Source organism: Phyllobates terribilis, unplaced genomic scaffold, assembly GCF_046119375.1.
Source record: "Phyllobates terribilis strain yellow unplaced genomic scaffold, ASM4611937v1 Scaffold_1__5_contigs__length_1240528914, whole genome shotgun sequence".
NCBI lineage: Eukaryota > Metazoa > Chordata > Amphibia > Anura > Dendrobatidae > Phyllobates > Phyllobates terribilis.
The window spans coordinates 38,554,597-38,579,272 of record NW_027362761.1 but is presented as its reverse complement, the minus strand read 5'-3'; the positions used below and the strand labels follow the sequence as shown (position 1 = coordinate 38,579,272).

At 44.7% G+C, this 24,676-nt stretch overlaps 1 protein-coding gene across 2 annotated transcripts in view; it reads right to left on the bottom strand.

The window, feature by feature from the left end:
• Nucleotides 1–24,676, bottom strand: part of NCAN (neurocan) — a 398,804-nt gene that overhangs the window by 182,425 nt on the left and 191,703 nt on the right. For both annotated transcript variants that reach the window (XM_073661046.1, XM_073661047.1), the window contains exon 3: nucleotides 17,550–17,951. In XM_073661046.1, coding sequence (XP_073517147.1) covers nucleotides 17,550–17,951 — 402 coding nt within the window. The remainder of the gene's footprint in view (nucleotides 1–17,549; nucleotides 17,952–24,676) is intronic.

The following is a 24,676-nucleotide window of genomic DNA, read 5'->3' as shown; positions in this document are numbered from 1 at the left end:
TGCAGGATAATTGAAGCTAATGGTGGTGGAGAGGCACTGCCACCCGACCTCTCACATCAAGAGCTAGGCCCAGACATCACAGGCCAGATATTTAAAACTCTGTTTTCTCCATCACACGGATCACATATAAAAGTTCGCTCCAAACTCAGTCATTTGTAGTGAGCGTGGAAGATACTGTCCTCCATTTAAAACGGGCAAGGCACGTGGCAAGGGATGGGGAACTGGACGTGATGGTAATAGTGCATGCAGAGGCCGAGGACAAGGCCGTGGGCAAGCCGAAAATTTTGCCACAACAAACACCCACATCTTCTCGACTGACCTTCGTGTCCCAATTTCTAGGGGACCGCAGCACACCAACATTGAACCCAGAGCAGTGTCAAAAGGTTGTTGGTTGGATAGCAGATAATGCTTCCAGTCACTTAGCCACCACCACCACCCTGTCTTCCACACGGTCAAGTCTGAGAAGCCGTGAGTCTGGACCGCATATTCCTCACCCTGATCCTCCTTCCTCCCACCATGCCGAGTACCCAGAGACACCTGATCCCACACTTGGACACTCTGAAGAGCTGTTCACTTTTCCATTTATAGATTCGGGCCTCTCGCCCGGTCCATTTGAAGCGGGGCAAGAGTAGATCGCGAGTAGCGATGCCCAAATATTTGAGCAGCCACGGTCACACGAAGGCGATGGTGGGAAAGTGTCACAAAAGGTGGACGATGATGAGACACAATTGCCAGAAAGTCAGGAGGAGGACCAGGGTGCGGAAGTGAAGACGAGGTGGTGGATGATATAGTAACTAACCCAACCTGGCAGGAGGACATGCAGAGCTTGGAAAGCAGCACATAGGGGGAGGGAGGCAGAGCACCCCAACAGGCAGGAAGAAGCAGTATGGTGGCCGCAGACAGAAGGCAGGCAACCACTCCCCGTAACACCAACACAAAGGAAGTTACCAGTACCACTGTTAGGTCTTCCCGAGTCTGGTTGTATTTTAAAGACTATGCCGATAACCCCAAAAAGGCCATTTTTGCACCACCACTGGTGGCAAAACGACCAGCCTGACCATCACCAGCATGATCAGGCACATGGCAGCAAAGCACCCGACTTTGTGGGCCAAACCCCAGGGTCCAGGAACAGTGTCTGCGGGTGGCACCATTGCTTCTTCCACTGTTGTGCATGCAAGCCAATCCCCTGTCCATGGTACATGCGAAGACGCCTCCTGCCCTTCACCTGTCGTTGTACACTCTCAAGTAGCAGCATCAAGAAGCACGTCCATGTCCTTGTCCCAGCGCAGCGTTCAGTTGTCCATACCCCAGTCCTTGGAACGCAAGCGCAAATATGCAGCCAACGCCCCACAGGCCACACTACTAATATCTCACATTTCACGACTGCTTGCGCTCGAAATGTTGCCTTTTAGGCTCGTGGAGACGGAAGCATTCCACAACCTGATGGCAGCGGCCGTCCCTCAGTACTCGGTCCCCAGCCACCACTATTTCTCCCGGTGTGCCATTCCCGCATTACACAAGCACGTGTCCCAAAACATTAGCCGTGCACTCAACAACGCAGTTACCGGTAAAGTCCACCTAACCACAGACACGTGGACAAGTGCTTGTGGGCAGGGACGCTACATCTCGCTGACGGCAGACTGGGTTAACATAGTGGAAGCCGGGACCCAGTCGGACCTTGGGACGGAACACCTCCTCCCGACGCCAAGGATTGCGGGCCCTAGGTCAATGAGGGTTGCCCCCACGGTCTACAGCTCCTGCACCTCATCCTCCTCAGCCTCCTCCTCCTCCTCAGCCTCCATCTCTGAAATGACCACATCAGTCACAAGCTGGAAGCACTGCAGCACTGCCTTGGCCAAGCGACAACAGGCTGTGCTGAAGCTAATATGCTTAGGTGAAAAAACGCACAATGCTGAAGAGTTGTGGACAGCTCTGAAAGAGCAGGCAGATCTGTGGCTCACACCACTGAACCTACAGCCAGGCATGGTCGTGTGTGACAATGGCCGGAACCTGGTGGGGGCTCTGAGGCGAAGCGAGCTCACACACGTACCATGCCTGGCACATGTGCTTAACCCTGTGGTTCAGCGGTTTCTCAAATCCTACCCAGAGCTGCCAGATCTGCTTGTTAAAGTACGCCGCCTGTGTGCCCATTTTAGAAAGTCACCTACAGCTTCTGCCGCCCTTGCAGTGCTTCAGCAGCGTTTGCAGCTTCCGGCTCACCGACTGGTGTGTGATGTCCCCACGCATTGGGACTCTACATTGCAGATGTTGGGAAGGATTTGTGAGAAGAAGAGAGCAGTTGTTGAGTACCAGCATCAACAAGGCCGTTGGTATTCAGTTCAGACTCCAAACATAAGACCTCAGGAGTGGACATGGATGTCAGACATATGTACCATCCTCCAAAACTTTGAGGACACCACCAAGATGGTGAGCGGCGATGACGCCATAATTAGCGTCACCATCCCACTTCTCTGTCTTCTGAAACACTCTCTGCTCACAATCAAAGAGGATGCATTGTAGGTGTAGCGCAATGAGATGGAGCTAGGAACCATACAGGGTGATTACACACAGCCAAGCCTCACCTCATCCCAAAGTGTATTGGGTGACAATGAGGAAGAGGAGGAGGAGAAAGGATAGGAGCTAGTTTCATACACTATAGACGGTACTACCTGCACAGCTGTCATACCGTCTGTTCAGCGTGGATGGCCAGAGGACAGAGAGGAGGAGAAGAAGGAGGAGGAGAGCATGGTCAGTCATCCTCTTGGTGAGGACACGGAAGTCTTGCCTGTTAGTAGTCTGGCACGCATGGCTGAGTTTATGTTACGCTGCCTTTCCCATGACCCTCGCGTTCTCAAAATTTTGGGTGACAGTCATTACTGGTTGGTGACACTTCTAGACCCACGCTACAAGGAGAACTTTATATCTCTTACTGCTGAGGCGGATAGGTCTACAAAAATGGGGCAGTACCAGAAGGCCCTTGTTGCGGAACTATTAAAAAATTTCCATCTGAAAACGCTGGCGGCAGAGGGCACACTTAATTGGAAAACCAAGGACTACAGGTGAGAGAGACACAACTTCAATCCAGCAGAGGCAGGGGAACACTGTCAAAGTTCTGGGAAAGTTTTCTCAGACCCTCCCATCGCACAGGCCCTGAGTCACGGAGTACTCTCACAAGGAGTGCAAAGTTTGGGAAGATGCTGAGGGAGTACCTTGCCAACCGTACCAACGTCCTCCGTGATTCCTCTGTGCCTTATAATTATTGGGTATCCAAGCTGGATACGTGGAATGAACTGGCTCTCTATGCCTTGGAGGTCCTGGCCTGCCCTGCCGCCAGCGTTTTATCAGAGTGGGTTTTTAGTGCCGCTGGTGGAATTATAACTGATTAGCGCATCCGCCTGCCAACTGAAAATGCTGACAGGCTGACTCATATAAAAATGAACAAGGGCTGGATTGGGCCAGATTTCTCAACACCACCGAATGATAGCAGCGTAACATAAACTCAAATCCAGTGTCTTTTCTTGGGAGGTGTATTCTCATGCACCTTTTCACACCCACACATGGGTATACGCTTCCTGATTTTGGCTATTTCCTCTTGTCCTCCTCGTTCTCCTCATCCTCCACCACCATATCACCAGGGTGACTGTGGTCCGTGATGCAACACCCACATAATTTTTTTAAAGGGTGTTTATGATGCCCGTAAAAAAATGTTTTTATACAGTATGTTCATGTATACCCCCCAAGGGTAAATGTTTGTCATCCCATACACTTAGTGCATGGGCATTACAAGTATAGGAGGCCGATTCCTTTCTAATGGGAAAATTTTTTTATGAGGCCCTCCTCCACGTCTCTTCCAAGGGTCAATGAAGTGCCTCCAAATTTTTGGCAGCCCTTGCATTCACTGCATAGGCCAACACTATGGGAGATTTTCTCCTTTCTAATGGGAATTTGTCGTTACTGTGGCCCTGCTCTATGTGTCTTTAAATTCTTAGTGGGGTTTTTCCTAAAATTGGTCAGCCTTTGGACTCACTGCATACCCCATAACTGTATAGCAGACTCTCTCCTTTCTAATGGGAATATGTCGTACCTGGTTACTGTGGCCCTGCTCCGCGTGTCTTTAAATTCTTAGTGGAGTTTTTCCTAAAATTCGTAAGCCGTTGGACTCACTGCATACCCTATAACTGTGTAGCAGACTCTCTCCTTTCTAATGGGAATTTGTCGTTACTGTGGCCCTGCTCTATGTGTCTTTAATTTCTTAGTATGGTTTTTCCTAAATTTGGTCAGCCGTTGGACTCACTGCATACCCTATAACTGTATAGCAGACCCTCTCCTTTCTAATGGGAACATGTCGTATTTGTTACTATGGCCCTGCTCTATATGTCTTTAAATTCTTAGTGGGGTTTTCCTAAAATTGGTCAGCCACTGGACTCACTGCATACCCTATAACTGTATAGCAGACCATCTCCTTTCTAATGGGAACATGTCATATCTTGTTACTGTGGCCCTGCTGTGTGTGTCTTTAAATTCTTAGTGGGCTTTTTGCTAAAAGTGGTCAGCCGTTGGACACACTGCATACCCTATAACTGTATAGCAGACCCTCTCCTTTCTAATGGGAACATGTCGTACTTGTTACTGTGGCCCTGCTCTGTGTGTCTTTAAATTCTTAGTGGGGTTTTTCCTAAAATTGGTCAGCCACTGGACTCACTGCATACCCTATAACTGTATAGCAGACCCTCTCCTTTCTAATGGGAACATGTCGCTCCTTGTTACTGTGGCCCTGCTCTATGTGTCTTTAAATTCTTAGTGGGGTGTTTCCTAAAATTCGTCAGCAGTTGGACTCACTGCATATCCTATAACTGTATAGCAGACTCTCTCCTTTATAATGGGAATTTGTCGTTACTATGGCCCTGCTCTATGTGTCTTTAATTTCTTAGTGGGGTTTTTCCTAAATTTGGTCAGCCGTTGGACTTACTGCATACCCTATAAATGTATAGCACACTCTCCTTTCTAAATGGAATTTGTCGTTACTGTGGCCCTGCTCTATGTGTCTTTAAATTCTTAGTGGGGTTTTTCCCAAATTTTGGCAGCCCTTGCAGTCACAGATTGGGCATTACCACTATAGGAGACCCTCTCCTTTACAATGGGAACATTTTGTTTACTGAGACCCTCCTCTATGTCTCTTCAAAGGGGTATTGGGTTGCGTCCAAATTTTTGGCAGCCCTTGCACTCACTGGATATGCAATAACAGTATAGGAGACCCACTTGTTAATAATAAGAACAACAAAGCATAGCCGGCTGATGGCTCTCTAACAATAGCGAGTGCCCACTGCTGGCCTTTTAAGAATAGTAAGGGCCGTCTGATGGCCCTATAAAAATAGGCTTTATGACTTTCAGAGTCCCTCCATCATAAATGAAACAGGATGAGTCTGATGATGTGTCACACACCGCATTGCCTGATAAGGTTGTAAAATGTTAAAATGACATTTCCCGGTGAATGCATTTGTCTTAAAAAATAATGTAAAAAAACAAAACAATAGGATCTTTCTTTAGTATAAAAAACAGCATCACCAATTTAACCTCAATGTAATCAGATTGTTCAGCTCATGCACCTCCTCCTCCATTTCCGAAATGATTACATCAGTCACAAGCTGACAGCACTGCAGCACTGCCTTGGCCAAGCGGCAACAGGCTGTGCTGAAGATAACATGCTTAATGCTTAATTGACAAACCGCCCAGCGCTGCAGAGTTGTTGAAAATTGTAACACAGCAGCTTGATCTGTTGCTCTCACCACTGAACAGGCATGGTCGTGTGTGACAATGGGCGGAACCTGGTGACGGAGAAATGACAGCCGGGGTAGATACAGTTTCCCTCTATGCCAGCCCTTTCACCGAGCTAAAGAATATGACTGTGGTGAAATACAACTCCCACTGAGAAGCTGTTTCAGATTGAAAAACATTGTGCCCACCAGAGGATTTGATTCTGAGGGATAACCTTTCTCACCCGCTCAAGAGCCCCATAGCAGCTGCAAAGTTAGCGCTATCATGAACTCTCCTGAGGTAGAAGCCAAGGCACACCAGAGGATTCTCTGGTGGGACCGTTCAACCCTGCCGAGAAGCAGTCCTTGCTAAGAAAAGTGTGTGGGAAGTTTCCCAGACACTCTATTTTTACCGAGGAGGAAACACACGCAAACACGGGGAGAACATACAAAATCCTTGCAGATGTTGTCCTTGCTGTGGTTTGAACCCAGGATCCCAGCGCTGCAAGGCTTCAGTGCTAACCACTGATCCATTGTGCTGCCGTTCACCCTCTAATATCTAACAGGCTGGAAAAACTTGCACCTACTGCCACTCTATCTTCAGCTCCGTTGTGAGAAAATGTATTTGGGCAGCCACTCAGTCTACCAAATAAAATTCCTGAGAAGGAAATTGGGGATGGCTTCGCTACTGGTACTGGGGGCAGTGCTAATACCGTGGCGTCGTACCACAGTTTGCTGGAAATATTCCAGGCTGGTGGGAGGTAAGCAAATTCCCACAGAAAAGTACCAGCAGTAATTTTCAGGTCACATTTCAAGTGCAATCAGCTTTAGAGGACTTCCTGGGAGAAATGACACACAGGGTAGATACGGTTTCCCTCTATGCCAGTCTTTTCACTGAGCTAAATACAACTCTCAGCAAAAAAAGTTGTGGACTGGCTCCGTTCCGTCTCTGGCCACATTCACCTGTTCACGTGTTTGTGATTAGGCGGTCCTTTCCAGTAAGTGCACTGGGGAGGGACGGGTAATGTTGTGGGACCCGTGCTTGTGGAAGGCGGAGGCGACACCAGGAGAAACAGTGGCGGCTGGGGACCGAGTATGGACACCCGGTCGCCGCCGGCATGAGCTTGTGAAAAGCTTCCGCCTCCAAGAGCTTAAAAGGCCATATTTCAAGTGCAAAGAGCTGGCCAGAAATCTGGCAGTTTAGTGTTGCGGCCTGTGGGTGGGTGGGTGGCTGGCTGCATACTTGCACTTGCATTCCAAGTGACAGAAAATTAAGCAGATGGTGGCCTCTATCATCATCATGGCCTCACCTCGGCACTATACTCTCCTGAAGGAGAAGCCAGGGCCCGCCGGAGGAGTCTCCAGTTCTCTGGTGGGCCCGTCCAACCCTGCCGAAAAGTAGCCCTGGCTAAGAAAAGTGTGGGGGAAGGTTCCCGGACACTCTATGGCTGCTTTTTTAATGTGGATTGGCCATGGTTATGCATGTTATTTCTCAAAACGCATTACAGATCAGGCTATTGTCCAACTCTGTATTCAAGAAATTAAATGCGCAAAGAAAGATGTGTGTGTGTCAAAGCACCACCGACAAGTGCGAGTTGATGTTGGACTGGCTGCCATTGCTTCTGCAACAAGCTCAATTACAGGACTTCCTGGGAGAAATGACACGCAGGGTAGATACGGTTTCCCTCTATGCCAGTCCTTTCACCGAGCTAAATACAACTGTCAGCAAAAAAAGTTGTGGACTGGCTCTGTACCGACCCTGGCCACATTCACCTGTCCACGTGTTTGTGGTTAGGCGGTCCTTCCCAGTAAGTGCACTGGGGAGGGCGCGGGTAATGTTGTGGGACCCGTGCTTGTGGAAGATGGAGGCGATACCGGGAAATATAGTGGCGGCTGGGGACCGAGTATGGACACCCAGCCGCCGCCGGCATGAGGTTATGTAAAGCTTCCGCCTCCACGAGCCTAAAAGGCCACATTTCAAGTGCAAGCAGCTGTCAAAAATTTGGCAGTATAGTATTGCAGCCTGTGGGTCGGTGGGTGGCTGCCTGCATACTTGCGCTTGCATTCCAAGGAATGGGGTAGGGACAACTGAACGCTGCAGTGGGACAAGGACGTGGACGGTGATTGTTGCAATGACAGGTGCATGGCGGGAGGCATCTTCGCATGCGTCAAGGATCACTTATGATGGGCACACTTTTAGGCAGTGACCTGGGAGTCAGAGATGCTTCCAGAGGTCTTCCTCATGCTGTTCCCATGTCTTTTCAGCATTGTATGCATTTGTCTGATGATGTGTCACACACCACATGGCCAGATAAGGTTGTAAAATGTTAAAATGACATTTCCTGGTGAATGCATTTGTCTTGGTTGAAAGCAATGCAAAAGTGCAAAAATACATAAAAAATACTACGTGTGAACATAGCCCAAGTTGTGGAGGAGTATTTGTGTTTTTGGTTATTTTGCCTTTTATACAAGTCATTACCCTTCACATATTTCCCAGGAAAATCCATTTTGGTTTTGTTTTTGTATGTTTTATTGTGAGTCCGTAAAAGTGGCGTAATGCTCTGACCACGTTTTTGACAGCAGTGACCTGGGAGTCAGAGATGTTTCCAGGGGTCTTCCCCGTGCTGTTCCCATGTAATTTGAGCACTGTTCCCATCGATTTGGGCAATTTTTAGGCCCTCTGCAGACCACCGGGGGAAGTCGCCGAAAAATGCTCGAGTTTCCCATAGACTTACATTGGGCTCGTTGCTCGGGTCGAGCACCCGAGTATTCCAATTTGCTCGACCTGAGCAATGAGCACCTGAGCATTTTAGTGCTCGCTCATCACTAATTTTGTCCTCTTAGTCCCTATGTTGAATCTGAAACGACTCACATACCTGGATTCTTTTCAGGTATTTCTCCAGGCTTTTTTCCTGCAAAGACCTGAGCGTTTAGAGCATATGAACTGCTGCTGTCACAAAGTGTCAATATTTTGATGCCGCAATTTGCTGGCTTTCTCGGTATATATTGTGTGAACAGGCACCTACTTCGGAATGCCACAAGTTGTTCATCCACAGTGACATTTTCACCAGTATTGTATAATTTTGGAAGAATCTCTATCCATTTATCCCAAACTTCTCTAGTAGTGGCTAGCTATTAGAGAATTATCTGATGATAGCACAGGACAATTTTCCTGCCTGGGCAGAAGGATGCAAGTTCTAAATTACATTTTTGTTTTTAGGCTGAATTGCTTGCATTGAACTAGTTGCCTGGGTATGGTGCCTCATCAGATTCAACTTCAGAATCTGATACTCGTAATCACTTTCCCCGCCACTTATGTGGTCCTCATCTTTGGACACTTTCTCCAGTTGGATATCTTCTTCAGAATCTGAGGCGTTGGCAAGATTTTCAATTCAGCTTCACTCAATGGACATCTTCGCCACATTTTTATACAACTTTTGAAATAATGGACACTCACAACTTTCACGGGGTAAAATCAGCTTTGTGGAATAAAAGAGCACTATATAAATAAACAACAACAATAATAATAAAATCGCAGCAAATACTAACCAGTTTAGCAGCAATAAGAGCTTAAATACTACAGCGAAACAGACCTGCACAGACCTGTACTCAAAGCTCATCCATCTGCAGTAACTTGCAAATGTATCGAGCGCAAGGACCGGCAGGAACTGAAGAAATCAATAAACAATAGATGCAATAGATAATCCACAATGATACTATAAATCGTTTATGTGACTGAAAATATGGTACCCAAACAGTACATATGTAACAATCATTATTTAATACAGAAAGGGTTAAAAAAAACAAACACTCATAATAACAACACCTATCCATAAACAAACTTGCCTAACCATAATTTGTAGATCCTTATAATAAATAATCTGCAGATTCACAAGCTTTTTTTCGGGTCAAATAGACCCAAACAGTACAGCAGGATTAAACAAACACCAATCAGCTACATATAAAGGTACCGTCACACTTAGCGACGCTACAGCGATCCCGACAACAATACGACCTGGCAGGGATTGTTGCTGCATCACTGTGTGGTCGCTGGTGAGATGTCAAACAGTCAGATCTTCCCAACGACGCAGCAACGATACGGCGACCCGTAACGATCTGTATAACGATGCACGACTATGTGTTTCTGTGTCTAAGTCGTCAACAAGGTCGTTGGTAAGGTGTCAAACACAGCGATGCATGCTACCCAGCGGGGTCTCAACGATCAAAGAAATGTCCAGACCATTCCGACACGACCAGCGATCTCACAGCAGGGGCCTGGTCGCTGCTAAGTGTCAAACGTAACGAGATCGCTACTGAGGTCGCTGCTGCGTCACAAAATTTGTGACTCAGCAGCGATCTCGCTAGCGATCTCGCTTAGTGTGACGGGGGCTTTAGTCAATCAACAGTTGTTTAGTTGCCTGTTTAGGCAGGCCAAATGTACTTCCTTGCATACAGAATGATTGTTAATACGATTGTTGAAAGCACATAGAATAGCAATATTCTTGGCAGCACATTATCTGTTTACACAGGATGAAGAGCTGTTGTGATCAATGATTTTTAAGCAAGCCTAAAAATAATTTCACCTGCTGAACAAGCGTTTTATTCTTTTGTTGGGTGATCGGTGGTTAATAAGCAGAAAACGAGTGTTCTTTATTATTGGCCAGTGTAAATGCAACCTAATCAGTACTGACTTTCTGCATTATACCCCAAACAGCATTTTTTATTATCTCTGCCACCTCCCCCTTTGATTAAATTGCAGTGTCATAGTGGGGAAGGACGTAGCCTCCCCTTGGCACTGAAGTAGTTAAAGGAAGTGTCCCTGTAGTTAGACCTCTCTGAACTGTTGGTAGGCCAAGCTAAGGGGTTAGCTTCAGTGGTCCAGTCAGTAGAGTAGAGGGGAACTTAGTGCCCTGATCAAGCTTGTTCCTGGCATAATTCCTTGTGGGCTGTAGTACTTGTAATCAGCCACAAGATGCCACTGTTCTGGGTGCAGATGTTTTTGTTATCTTCCTGATCCTCAATAAATATATATATATTTTAAACCCATACTTTGATTCTAGACTTTTTGGTTGATTTTTTAGTTCTGTTTGTTGCTCATTTACTGTACCGACTATACAGGTTACCACCATTATCCCACATAGCCGATTTTATGACATATTTTCCATTATAGTGATATAAATACATCACACTTATTACAATTTTTATATGTCAGATTTCTATGTGTTTTTCTTGGTTTGCATTTACAAATCACAGAAAAACGAGCAACATGAGGCCTGGTATTGTTGTATTGAAAATCAGTTCCTGTGACACTCTGGAAATATGGCCGTAGCACTGATTAATAATAATAATAATTGTTATTTTGATTCCACAACCAAATCAACATCACGTCAAGCTGTTAGTGTACCTGGAATAAAAATGAGAGGGGTCCGGCTATTATATATCATGCCATGCAACACTATAATCCTCAGACAACCAGTAAAAATATCAGCCAAGAAGTGTAAGTGCATGTATTTTTGTATGCTCAAAACTGAATAAATCAACATGGTTTAAAAATTTGGTTTCCATTTCTCCATCATTTGCATGTCATTAACATGTTTATCGATCCTGTGACTTCCATAATTCTACTACCTTTCTTTCTTGGTGTTGAACTTTCAATATTGCAGAGCGTATTTAACAAATAAAGTAAACTCCACAAAGAAAAAAAAATAGAAATGCCAGAATTGCTGTTTTTGGTCAACTCACCCTCCCCAAAAAATTAAATACAAATCGATCATAACGTCATATGCACCTCAAAACTGTACCTATTAAAAGTACAGCTCAGCATTCAAAAATCTCATATATACTCACTTAAATCTCATACAGTTTCAATAATGGAAAAATACAAAAAGTTACAGGTCTCAGAAAATGACAACATGATTTATAGAAAATGTCTACATAGAAATTGGCTTAAGGGGATTTTCCCACAAACGAAAATTCATTTTAATCAATAGATCTTGGAATAATAAGTTCCACAATTGGATGTTAAATAAAATGTTCCTGTTCTGAGATAATCTTATAAATGTGCCCCTGCTGTGTACTGTGTAATGGCGGTGTCTGACTGTGCAGGAACATGGTCTGATCATACCACATCTCCTGGGCAGGGGTGGAGAAAAAGCGATTATAGAGATATTACAGCAGGGGATAACAGCTGATTCTTTCTGTGAGGTAAAATATTTCCCTGCCAGTTTTTAAAGCGCACCTGTCAGCAGGATTGTGCTTAGTAAACTACATACACTGTCGGGTGGGTGCCATTACACTGATAAAAATGATACCTTTATTGATTAAATCCGTCCAGTGGTTCTTTTATAATCTTTATTTTAATTTCTGCCATAATGATATGCTCATGCTTTGGGGCAGCCTTTGGGGAGGGGCCGTAACTGGTGCTCTTATTATGTATTCCTATTTCTGGCTTCTGTGCTTTCAGTGACCTGTCTACTACTTTAAATACTGCCTTTGTAATTTCTGTGACAAACATAAAATTTACATACAACAAAATGGCCCCCGTCATGTAGCATCTCTCAGTTGCCGAGAGAAGCTACTGCACATGCGAGGACGCCATTTTGCAAGAGGAAAAAGAAATTTGCCTGCAGCAATATGTACGCCCGCGCTTGCGCAGTAGCATTTCTCGTTTGCTGAGAGATGCTACTGTGCATGCGTGACGCCATATTGCTACACCAAAATTCTTTTTCCAAAAGCAAAATGGCGCGTGCGCAGTAGCATCTCTCGGCAACGGAGAGATGCTACTGCGCATACGTGCGTGGTAGGGGCCATTTTGCTGTATGTAAATGTAGCACCCCGAGGACTCGGCTGCTACAGGGGTATTGCACCTCGATCCAGAGGTGTGGTATTCCACTCCCGGGTAAGGATGGAGTGTGGGACTGAGCTCAGCTAGCTGCATGCACTACACTCATCCCATTTCCGGGGGACAGAACAACGGTACTCCCACCAGATAGATGTGCAGGTACGACAGCGTCTGTCCCTGGCTGGAGTGGGAGGGGGGAAGGAACATCCCAGTAGTGTAGGGGCAGATAGGGGAGGGACTCTGGGCATAGAGGTAGGAGCCCATTGGGTGCTAGTCACCTGGGCTCACACATAGAGGGAGTATATATGGTGGGCACCATCTAGAGACAGGAAGAGCAGAGCTGAGAGAGTCAGAGGGAGAGTTCAGCCAGGAGGGCTGACGGGGAGCTGTGGCTCCGGCTGGGCCCAGCTCCAGGGCCAGGCCTGCAGTGGAGAGGAGGAGGAAGAGAGGCCCAGAGACGCAAGACAAGAGGGAACCCTGAGATCCCAGAAGTAAACCAAAAGGGTGAAGGGTTGGCAGAAAAGGGTACCGGAACCCAAACTGGTGGAGGCTAATGATCCTCAGCCAGGAACCGGAGGTCGTGGTCAAGTTTTGGCGCGACCCTCACCACATCCACCAGGAAGGCACACCACGAGTAGGGTCAGGAAAGCCAGAGAAGGTTTTACCACCAAGAGGCCCGAGGGAGCCGGACAAAGTTGGATCCCTGGTGGGAACGGCCAGTAGGAAGGAAGAGAGGGGAGCTCAGGACCACGCTCTGGACTGCCTGGGAGTTGGCCGAGTCCCACACCTGGTGGACGCAGCACGGCTCGGGTGGTCACTCAAGGCCGGAGTGACCGGAACAACACCAGTGAGTAAAAACCCTGAAACTGCATCACATGTCTCTGAGCTTCCTTGCTGCACCATCACAACCACCATCTTCCACATCTGCTGCCCTGAGGCCATACCCCTCCCGTTGGGGGTTATACCATCCTTGCTGCACAATCCTACCACCGGTAGCAGCGGTCTGCTCTGCAGCGGCGGCCTCCTGGCCGCAATCAACGGGTGGCGTAGTCGACACTTAAACAACATCTACAAAAGACTGCCACACACTTAGTTTGACCACCCTGGGCACGGACCGGGTCACCGCCACAAGGACTACTACCCCTATCCAGATCCGGCTCCGGTTGTCCCTTGAACATGGCCCAGGGGGCGCGTCATAAATTTTATGTTTGACACAGAAATTACAAAGGTAGTATTAAAAATAGTAGGCAGGTCACTGAAAGCACAGTGACCTGTCAGAAGCCAGAAAGCTTGTAGATTGTAAGCTTGCGAGCAAGGACCTCACTCCTAAGGTAACTGTTTAAACTGTCCTAACTTGTATTGAATTTATTGTCTGTACATGTCCCTGCTTAATTATAAAGTGCTGCGGAATATGTTGGCGCTATATAAATAAAAATTATTATTATTATTAAATAGGAATACATAATGACAGCACCAGTTACAGCCCCTCCCTAAAGGCCGCCCTGAAGCATGAGCATATCATTATGGCAGAAGTGAAAATAAAGATTATAAAAGAGCCACTGGACGGATTTCATCAACAAAGGTATCATTTTACTCAGTGTAACGGTGCCCACCCGACAGTGTATGTGGTTTACTAAGCACAATCCTGCTGACAGGTGCGTTTTAAACAATATTTTCCCTCTAAGAAAGAATCAGCTGTGATCCCCTGCTGTAATGTCAGTATACTCTCTTGCTTCCTCCCCTGTCCAGGAGATGTGGTATGATCAGACCATGTTCCTGCACGGTCAGACACAGCCATTACACAGTACACAGCAGGGGCACATTTATAAGATTATCTCAGCACAGGAACATTTTATTTAAATACATTCAATTGTGGAACTTATTATTATTCCAAGATCTATTGATTAAAATTAACTTTTGTTTGTGGGAAAACCCTTTAAGTAATCTGGTGTCATCTCTTATCTCTTAAACTGTTCTTGACAAAACTAAGCCATGATCGGTTGTTATGGGGAACAAGGCCTGGTTCTGTGTTAGACAGTTTTCATAAATTAGGCTCGTGCATTGGACCACTTTTACTATTGACAGTGGGCCACTTTTATTGTAACGTTTGGAACAGAAAATATTTTGCATATGATACATGAGATCTTACTGGTCCCGAATACTCCTTGGGTGTTATTTTACATGTAACTTTTAAATAAGATAATGACAGATCAATAACAATGGATATCGCAAAGCATAAATGTACAGAAGTTTCGGGAGCCAGACAGTATCCTTCACCAGCTTTTTACGTACAAATTAGAGGTATCATCAAGTTAATAATTCTGTCTCCTGCAAAACCACTCGAATGTAAGTTTATTGCACTAGATCTACAGCTGCTGGGGCCATCAAACAGCATGAATTGTCGCTTCCCACTAAAGCTTCAGCTATATCATAACCTAATGCTTATCCATTTATTCTATGAAGGTGACAATAATGGAGACAAGTGCCCTTTTAATACACGTTTAAAGAAGCAAGCACCATATAATGTTCTGAATAATAAAACAATAATGCTGTAATGTACGTGTGTAAATAAATCTGTATGAGGCCTAGTACAAACACTGTACATAGCAGTCCAGGGCTGTCCTGTCGATTTACATAATTGCTATTAATTACCAGAGCAAGCAAGCTGTGAAACAGGCAGACATTGAGAGGGGGAGCGTGACAACACAAAGAACAGGGCCAACACCGTGAAGGGGCCAAAAAGCTGCGAGAAGGTGAGAACAGATGGGAGAGACGATGCTGCTCTCAAAAAAAAATAAGGAAAAAAAAGATGGAGTAGAGGTGCCAGGAATCAGAAATGTGCAGTTATAGCCTCTAAATGGGATTTTCTCTGTTTGATGATATCAAGGAAAGAACGCTGGAAAGAGGGGGCAAGCCAAATGGCTGTTTGCAAGTAAATAAGAAAGCTATATTAGATGGCAATAAGAAAATGGCAGCACAGAGACACCAGAACTCACATGAAGAATGAAGGAGACAGCGAAATGGTACAATGAATAGAAGTGAATGAGAAACAGATTGATGGCAACAATGGCTCACATCAAGGGTATGTGACTGTAAAGTAATTGCAAGAATGAATGATGTGTATCTGAGCAAAATCATAAAGAAAAGCTAGTGAGGAGGATAAAGAGGAGCTGCTAATGCAAATGAAATTGAGTGGGTGGAAGAATACATTTGGCACAGGTAGAAAGGGCATAGGACAATTATTACGCCAGCACATGTGAAATACAAAAGGACTGGTGTATTAGGACACAATATGTGGAGGAATAAAGCATGAGTGACAAAGTGCTTTGAATGGTCAATAAATAGGAGTGAGACACTATAAAAAATGATGTCTGAAAGGGAAACAAAGACCCGAAAGATACAACCAGGATCAGATTGTAAGCAGGAGTGAAATAAAAATGCCTAGATCTCTAGAGAAATTGTGATTTTAAACATTAACATCAAGTCATGCCTACAATTAAGAATTTCAGTGGCTGGAAAAGCTAGTAAAGGGGTTTTCTGGTTTTCACTATTGCTTGGCTGCAGTTTGTATTGAAAAAAAAACAAAATTGTGCGTTATTCACCCTTCCCAGGCCTAGCTCTGAGTCTCTACCGCTGCTTCCAGTGACTGTTAGACTATGTGCCCACGATGCTTAATTGATGCAGATTTTTCCTGAGTGTTTCTGCCAGGGAGAAGCGTTTTTTTAAGTGTTTTTGCATGCATTTTCGCATGCATTTTTTCAAGCGCTTTTCCAAGCGATTTTGATTATCATTTGGAAAGTGCTTGGCAAGTTGGTCACTCAATATAAATCCATGCAGCCGGCATGGATTTATATTGAGTGACCAATTTATGCTGCATTAAATGCAGCATCAATAATAAAAAAAAAGAATTAAAATGTAAAAAATAATAAAAAAACCCATTATACTTACCTCTCTGGCGGCCACTGGTCTCCTCTCCGGTGGCATCCTCTGTCCTCGGTGTCCCGCTGTGTTCTGAAAGGACCTGCGTTGACGTCATTAAGTCAGCTGACAGGTCACGCGACCGCTGACGTCATATAACTAAATGACGTCACTGCAGGTCCTTTCAGAACACAGCGGGACGCCGAAGACGCCACCGGAGAGGAGACCGGGGGCCGCCGGAGAGGAAAGTATAATGTTTTTTTTTTATTTTTTACGTTTTAATTCTTTTTTTTACTAATGGTACCCGGGTCTGGAGGAGAGTTTCCTCTTCTCCAGACCCGGGTACCATCCGCGCATTGAACCACATAACATCCGCATGTATACATGTATACATGCAGATTTTTTGCGGTTCAATGCAAGTCAATGGCGGCGATTTCACCGCGATTACGCACAATAAATGGTTGTGCGGCGGATTTTTCCGCAATGCTAATCCGCAGCGGAAATTTCCGCAGCATGTGCACAGCACATGTGGATTATCAATGGGAAACATGGCAGACAACTTAACAAGCATTTTTAATGCGTTTTCGCGGCGGAAATGCCACCGCATCGTGGGCACACAGCCTTATTGTCTGCAGCGCTGACTTCACGTTGTAGTGCTTCAGCCTATACGTGAACTCAGCAACTCTGCTCAAGTTCGCGGCACGAGCTGCTCGGAACCGCTGCGCTCACTTAGTGGCTGCAGCGTTGTCGATTTCACATCAGTGCTACAGACAATAACAGACAGGAACAGTGGCGGAGACTCAGCATTGGACCTTGAGAGGGTGAGTAAAGCACAGTTTGATTTTTAGAACAAACTACAGCCGAGGGACAGCGGTTTTCCAAAATCAGAAAACCCCTTTAATGGCAACCTGGAACTTACAGTATAGATATAGTGTATATGTCTGTAACTTGTCCTTAAATGTATTGTTCTACTGCAGTTCTATTATAAGCAGGATGCTCATTAATACTAACCATAAAATATAACAAATATCACCTACCAGTTACTTCAAGGGGCACGGTGTCCTGCTCATCTTCAATTCCCAGGACAATTTCACAGCGGTATACCCCGGAGTCACTGGCACGAGCATTGGACAGAACCAAGGTGGCATTGTCTCTATTGTGAGCATATCCAGGTAAAGACACTCTCCCTTCATAACCTCGAGAAATTTTTACCACATTCTCTCTCGCGACCAGTACAGCTATCTCCTTCTTGCCAGGTCCAGGCTGGATTTTACTCCATTTAATTCGTGGCGAATCTGAGACAACATTGTTTGCTTGCATGGATTGGTTGGGATGTAGAGAGAAAAGACAAGGGAGGGTCACAGACTGTGCCAAGCCACACTGTATAAGGCCATGTTGATTTCTATGGATATGTAGAGGCTTTACACTTTCTCCAGTACCTATATGAATAAGAAAAGGAAGGCTGTTTAAAATATACTGAAGTCAAAGTTGTTCTTGTTATCAGTTGAAACTTCTGTTGATTGACGGATATCACCAAGTGGCCACACACTGTCTCTGTAGGGATGGTGCCCATTCATGATGACCATTAAAAAAATAATGTATTTCAGAACCGGTGATACAGAAAAATATAAATCCAGTACTGCTTAGAACCATAATAATAAATTCCTGATTTTCATTGCATCAGTAAGTAGATGTATAAACAAATCATGGCCGATTCAGACTCATTTCAAGCTAGTCAGCTGTACTTCCTAGCTGATGCCTCCCTCCTAACAGAGTGTACTTGTGAGCAGGGGATTCCTCTCTATTTTGTTTATAAGGGCTCGTTCACACTGGCATATACAGTTATATGAAAAAGTTTGGGCACCCCTATTAATCTTAAGCTTAATGTTTTATAAAAATTGGTGTTTTTGCAACAGCTATTTCAGTTTTATATATGTAATAACTGTTGGACACAGTAATGTTTCTGCCTTGAAATGAGGTTTATTGTACTAACAGAAAATGTGCAATCTGCATTCAAACAAAATTTGACAGGTGCATAAGTATAGGCACCCTTATCATTTTCTTGTTTTAAATACTCCTACCTACTTTTTACTGACTTACTAAAGCACTTTTTTTGGTTTTGTAACCTCATTGAGCTTTGAACTTCATAGCCAGGTGTATGCACTCATGAGAAAAGCTACTTAAAGTGGCCACTTGCAAGTTGTTCTCCTGTTTGAATCTCCTCTGAAGAGTGGCATCATGGGCTCCTCAAACCAACTGTCAAATGATCTGAAAACAAAGATTATTCAACATAGTTGTTCAGGGGAAGGATACAAAAAGCTGTCTCAGAGATTTAACCTGTCAGTTTCCACTGTGAGGAACATAGTAAGGAAATGGAAGAACACAGGGACAGTTCTTGTTAAGGCCAGAAGTGGAAGGCCAAGAAAAACATCAGAAAGGCAGAGAAGAAGAATGGTGAGATCAGTCAAGGACAATCCTCAGACCACCTCCAGAGAGCTGCAGCATCAACTTGCTGCAGATGGTGTCACTGTGCATCGGTCAATTATACAACGCACTTTGCACAAGGAGAAGCTGTATGGGAGAGTGATGCGAAAGAAGCCGTTTCTGCAAGCACGCCACAAACAGAGTTGGCTGAGGAATGCAAAAGCACATTTGGAGAAGCCAATTTCTTTTTGGAAGAAGGTCCTGTGGACTGATGAAACCAAGATTGAGTTGTTTGGTCATACAAAAAGGCGTTATGCATGGTGGCTAAAAAAGACAGCATTCCAAGAAAAACACTTGCTACCCACAGTAAAATTTGGTGGAGGTTCCATCATGCTTTGGGGCTGTGTGGCCAATGCCGGCACCGGGAATCTTGTTAAAGTTGAGGGACGCATGGATTCCACTCAGTATCAGCAGATTCTTGACAATAATGTTCAAGAATCAGTGACAAAGTTGAAGTTACGCAGGGGATGGATCTTTCAGCAAGACAATGATCCAAAACACCGCTCCAAATCTACTCAGGCATTCATGCAGAGGAACAATTACAATGTTCTGGAATGGCCTTCCCAGTCCCCAGACCTGAATATCATTGAACATCTGTGGGATCATTTAAAGAGGGCTGTCCATGCTCTGCGACCATCAAACTTAACTGAACTGGAATTGTTTTGTAAAAGAGGAATGTTCAAAAATACCCTCATCCAGGATCCAGGAAATCATTAAAAGCTACAGGAAGCGACTAGAGGCTGTTATTTTTGCAAAAGGAGGATCTACTAAATATTAATGTCACTTTTCTGGTGAGGTGCCCATACTTATGCACCTGTCAAATTTTGTTTGAATGCAGATTGCACATTTTCTGTTAGTACAATAAACCTCATTTCAAGGCAGAAACATTACTGTGTCCAACAGTTATTACATATATCAAACTGAAATAGCTGTTGCAAAAACACCAATTTTTATAAAACATTAAGCTTAAGATTAATAGGGGTGCCCAAACTTTTTCATATAACTGTAACACAGCCGAGTGTTATGCGATATTTTATCGGATAGCACTCGGCCTAACGTTATACTATGGGGCAGTGCTGATCTGCAATTATTCTCTTGTGCCAATTCAGCGTGGGAGAATAATCATAGCATGCTGTGAGTGGCTTTAATATTTGGATCATGCGCACCCATGCAAGTCTATGGGTGCATGTGAAACATCGGACTGCACTCAGATGTCATCCAAGTGCGGTCCCATAATGTGCCGACTCAAACAATGGAGAAGATGGAGAAATTAAGTTCTCCATCTTCTCCGCACCTGTGCTGCTCACACTCAGATGACACTTGTATCATACTCTTACAGAGTTTGATCCGAGGGACATTAGCATAATCGGCCTGATTTTCTCGCATGAGGGAATATAAGCCAGTGTGAACGTACCCTAATGCTCATACTACACGAGCCCTTTAGTAGACATTTTATTCCATTTTTCTTTTTATTCATCCACATCAAAGCTGCAAATGCTACTGAACTAATGGGAGACAAAGAGGATGAATGAGGACTGTGTTGATTTCTTAACCAGACAATGACTAGACAAAGTGTCCTTTATGCCATAGTCCACAGCTCATTCAGGAGGTTTGCATCGCCCTCAGGGTAACATCAATAGATGACCTTAAAGTGTAGTCATGTTACGTGAATAGGCATTATTTCAGAAAATGGACATTCAGTAGAGCTGTCAGTATCTTCGTCCATGATTTATTTGCCCTAGAGGCTATGAGCACTGTATTGAGCAGTGCCTGCTCCTATAGATGTCATTCTTTGAGATACAGGCCCAAGAGGTCTACACGGAGCAAGCAATGTCAGGTCTCCAGGATGACACACAGAGTGCTAACTAATGCAGCCTGCTCCTGATCACAGCTGAGATTAGAACCAATTTAAGTACTGTCAGAGGAAGGATCCGTCCTACGAGGATTTATTATCCCGCCTGCCGGAGATAAGAAGAATCAAAGCCAGCTGTGCCCTGAAGTCTAGAGAGCAGAAAGAAGCTTGGGACAGCCATATATCTGTATTGAACATTGGCTTTGTTCGTGGTGTCACTATTCTAGGCCTAGCTATTGTTCCAGGCTATGAATACACTTAAGATCCCAAGCAAAGTATCATGGAGTCCCTTGAGGCTAACTCCTACAAGAAGAACTGCAGAAAATAATTGCTTACATTACAAACCTTTCTAATGTTTAAGTCTTTTGCCTTTATTCTATTGCATACTTCACCACCTATCTTGCATCAATTGTTTATTCCACATTGTTTGTGGAGTTTTTTTTTTTCCAAAGAGCTGCCACAGGCTTTTGGTTGATTCTTAATCTGATTGTGTGAACAAAAAAACATGCTTCTAGAGAGGTAAATAATTATGCTGGTGGGCAACTAAAAACTTACGATGACTAAAGTTAAGTTCCCACAATAAGTTTTTGACACTTCGAATTTTCACTGTGCAAAAAACGCAGCATCTTACAGTTCCATCAAAGTGGATGGGATTTATAGAAATCTTATGCCCATTGGGCTTTTTTATGCTACTTAAACTTACCTGTGGTGTGTATTTGAAACATGTCACTTTCTCTCGTGGGTATTCTGTGCTTTATATGAGGATTTTCCCCATAGAACTGTATTAGTTCTGGAAGATTCACAGGTTAAAAAGCATATGTGTTTTTAGTGTATTTCCACCGTGGAAACGCACTAAAATGCATATAACACGCACATAACTGTATCAATAAAGTTTTGTGAAAGCCAGATACCAGGAAGTGTCAAAATCAAAGTAACTTAATGTAAAACATGATATACTAAAAGAGACAAAAACTGCAGCATCAAAAAATACAATAAAAATGCATGTAAAAAATACACTCAAAAACACAATGAAAAAAACGCAAGTAACCTAATAGGAAATCAAATGGTAAAACTAGAGAGACAAAAAGGGTAACAGGAGAAATTGCACGATAAAATTTGTTTTGCAATTTCTCCTGAGTACACCAATATCCCATGTACGGTCAAAAACTACTTTTGAGACACAGTGCAAAGCTCAGAAGGGAATAAGCACCATATTGGAGTTCAGATTTTGCTGGAATGGTTTGAGGGTGCCAAATCACATTGGCAGAGCCCCTGAGGTGCCAGAACAGCAGAAACCCCGCATAAGTGATGTAATTTTACAAACTACACCTCTCAATTAATTTTTCTAGGGGTGCAGTGATCATGTTGACACCACATGTGCCTCACAGAAATGTATACCATTGGGCGATGAAGAAAAAATAATTACATTTTTATAGCTAAAATGTTGTTTTAGCCCCAAATTTTTAATTTTAATAAGGGCTAATAGGAAAAAATGGACCTCTCAATTTGTTGTGCAATTTCTCCTGAGTACGCCAATGCCCTACATGTAATTGGGAACTACTTTTGAGGCACAGTGCAAAACTCGAAAGGGAAGGAGCGCCATAATTTAGTGCAGCTTTTATTGTTATGGTTTGCGGGTGCCATGACCCACTGGGAGAGCCCCTGAGGTGTCAGAACAGCAGAACCTACATTTCTCAATGAATGCATCTAAGGGTGCATTCATCATATTGACACCACGGGTGTGTCACAGAATTTTATACCATTGGGCAGTGAAGAAAAATTAATTACATTTTTACTCCAAAAATTTTGTTTTAGCCCCAGATTTTACATTTTCACAAGGGGAAATTGTAAAATAGCACCAAAATTTGTCACACAATTTCTGCTGAATGTGGAAATACCCCATATGTGGTTGTACAGTACTGCTTAACCACATGGTGCGACTTGGGAGGGATGGTGCACTATTTGCCTCCTGGAGGGCAGGTTCTCCTAGAATAGTTTGCAGACTCTATATACAGAGCCCCTAAGTGCTAGAAGAGCAGAATACTCCCCTCAAGTAACCCCATTTTGGAAATTATACCCCTTTGGGAATTTATCTACAAGTGTAGTGATGATTTTGACTCCATTGATTTTTTCCAGAAACAAGCAGCAGTAGATGTTGCTGAGTGAAAATTGCAAATCTGCTATTGTAGTGCCTGTACACTGTAGTGCCAAGTATGTTGTAGTGCCTTGTACTTTATGCCTAGCTCGTGCTTCTGGAGACATGCACCCGTAAATTAGGTGGGCTCTCATCGCTATAGAAATGCCACACTTGTGGACTCTAAATGTGGTTTAGACACACTGTGGGGCTCAGAAGGGAGGGGGGCTGTGATGAAAGCCGGCCGGTGGGTGCAGCTCTCTGGCGCCCCCTTACCTCTCAGGTCAGTCAAGGTACTGCACCTAGAGAAAGTAGTGCCAGGTAGCTGCAACCAGCGCAGGGAACACGGTAGTGTGTTATCCCTTCAACGTCACTACACAGCACAACTCGCTAGCGCCCTCTTAGCCTCAGGTCAGTCAAGGAACTGCACCTAGGATAAGCGGTCGCCAGAGAGACTGTCCTGTAACCTACTGGGTATCGGGGCCCTCTGTAGTGAGGGCGGTATATATATCTTCCTTGGCCGCGCCAGGAATATATATATCTGAACCTCCGACCGTCACTACCAGCCTTCCCCAATCCCCAGTTGGTATGCTGCCACCAGTCCCTATTTTAGATATACGCCCAGTCCGTGAATGGGCCTATATCGGGTCAGGAACCAACCCTGGGTAGCGTTTTTGGCTTGAGCCGAGCTCACACGGACGTGCGTTCGTTATGCAGAATAAAAGGCGGGCCCACAATTACTTGAGGTAATTGATTATAATAATACACTAGATACACGATATACAACTAAATATACACAGGTATAAGGTCAGGCTAAACTATACAACAATGGAATACAACACACAGAATCACCACAGCATATCAGTTACCGGTTTCTTGATTTTCTTGTGACGCAGGGAGAGGATTCTGCGGTCGCAGGCACGGTTCTTTGTTACAGGCTGAGGCCTACCACCGCATGGTCAAACTGCTCCTCCCCTTGGTGGCCTCAGCTGGTGCTCAGATGTTCAGCACACCACTCTTGGGTCAAAAACTGACTTGTCTCTTGTCTGTCCTGCTATCTTACCTGCCCCGTCCCGCCCACTGCTGGTGAGGTCAGCTGGCTCAGTCTCCACCCTCAGGTCTAACTTCGATCAGAAGCCCAAATTCTATGGAACCCAATAACTTCTTCTGGGATGGTCTCATGATACCCCCAGGGGTTCCCATGGATTCGGGCCGCCGTAACCGACCTTTTGATATCAATTATGATACCATACGGTCCTCAGGAATGGCTCCGCGCTATATCTTGGCTTCCAGAGCACGTACAAACGTCTACCGCGGAGGCTTGTGTGCGCAATGGCTCCGGGACGCCGTGATATTTTTTTATTGGCCCATCCCACGCAACATGCGTGTACTATTCATGTTTCTATATCTTATGCCTCCATGCTTGTGACAGACAAAGAAACTAGTCCTATGGGACAAATGGTCAGGTACAGATAGACGAAGCACCCCCCCCTGCTGGCTGTGTTTCCTCTCGAAGTCTTTGAAGCTCCTAGCATTCAAGTGTTAAGTAGGCTTCTTATCTTACAGGAGCCTGGATGGGGGGAAACTATCTAGTTGACGTTTTAACAGAAGGTCCCAAGGGTGGGGGCTGCTGAAGTGTGGCCATCCCTGGATATGATTTATCATTACCAAGATGGCGGCTACAGGTTCATCAC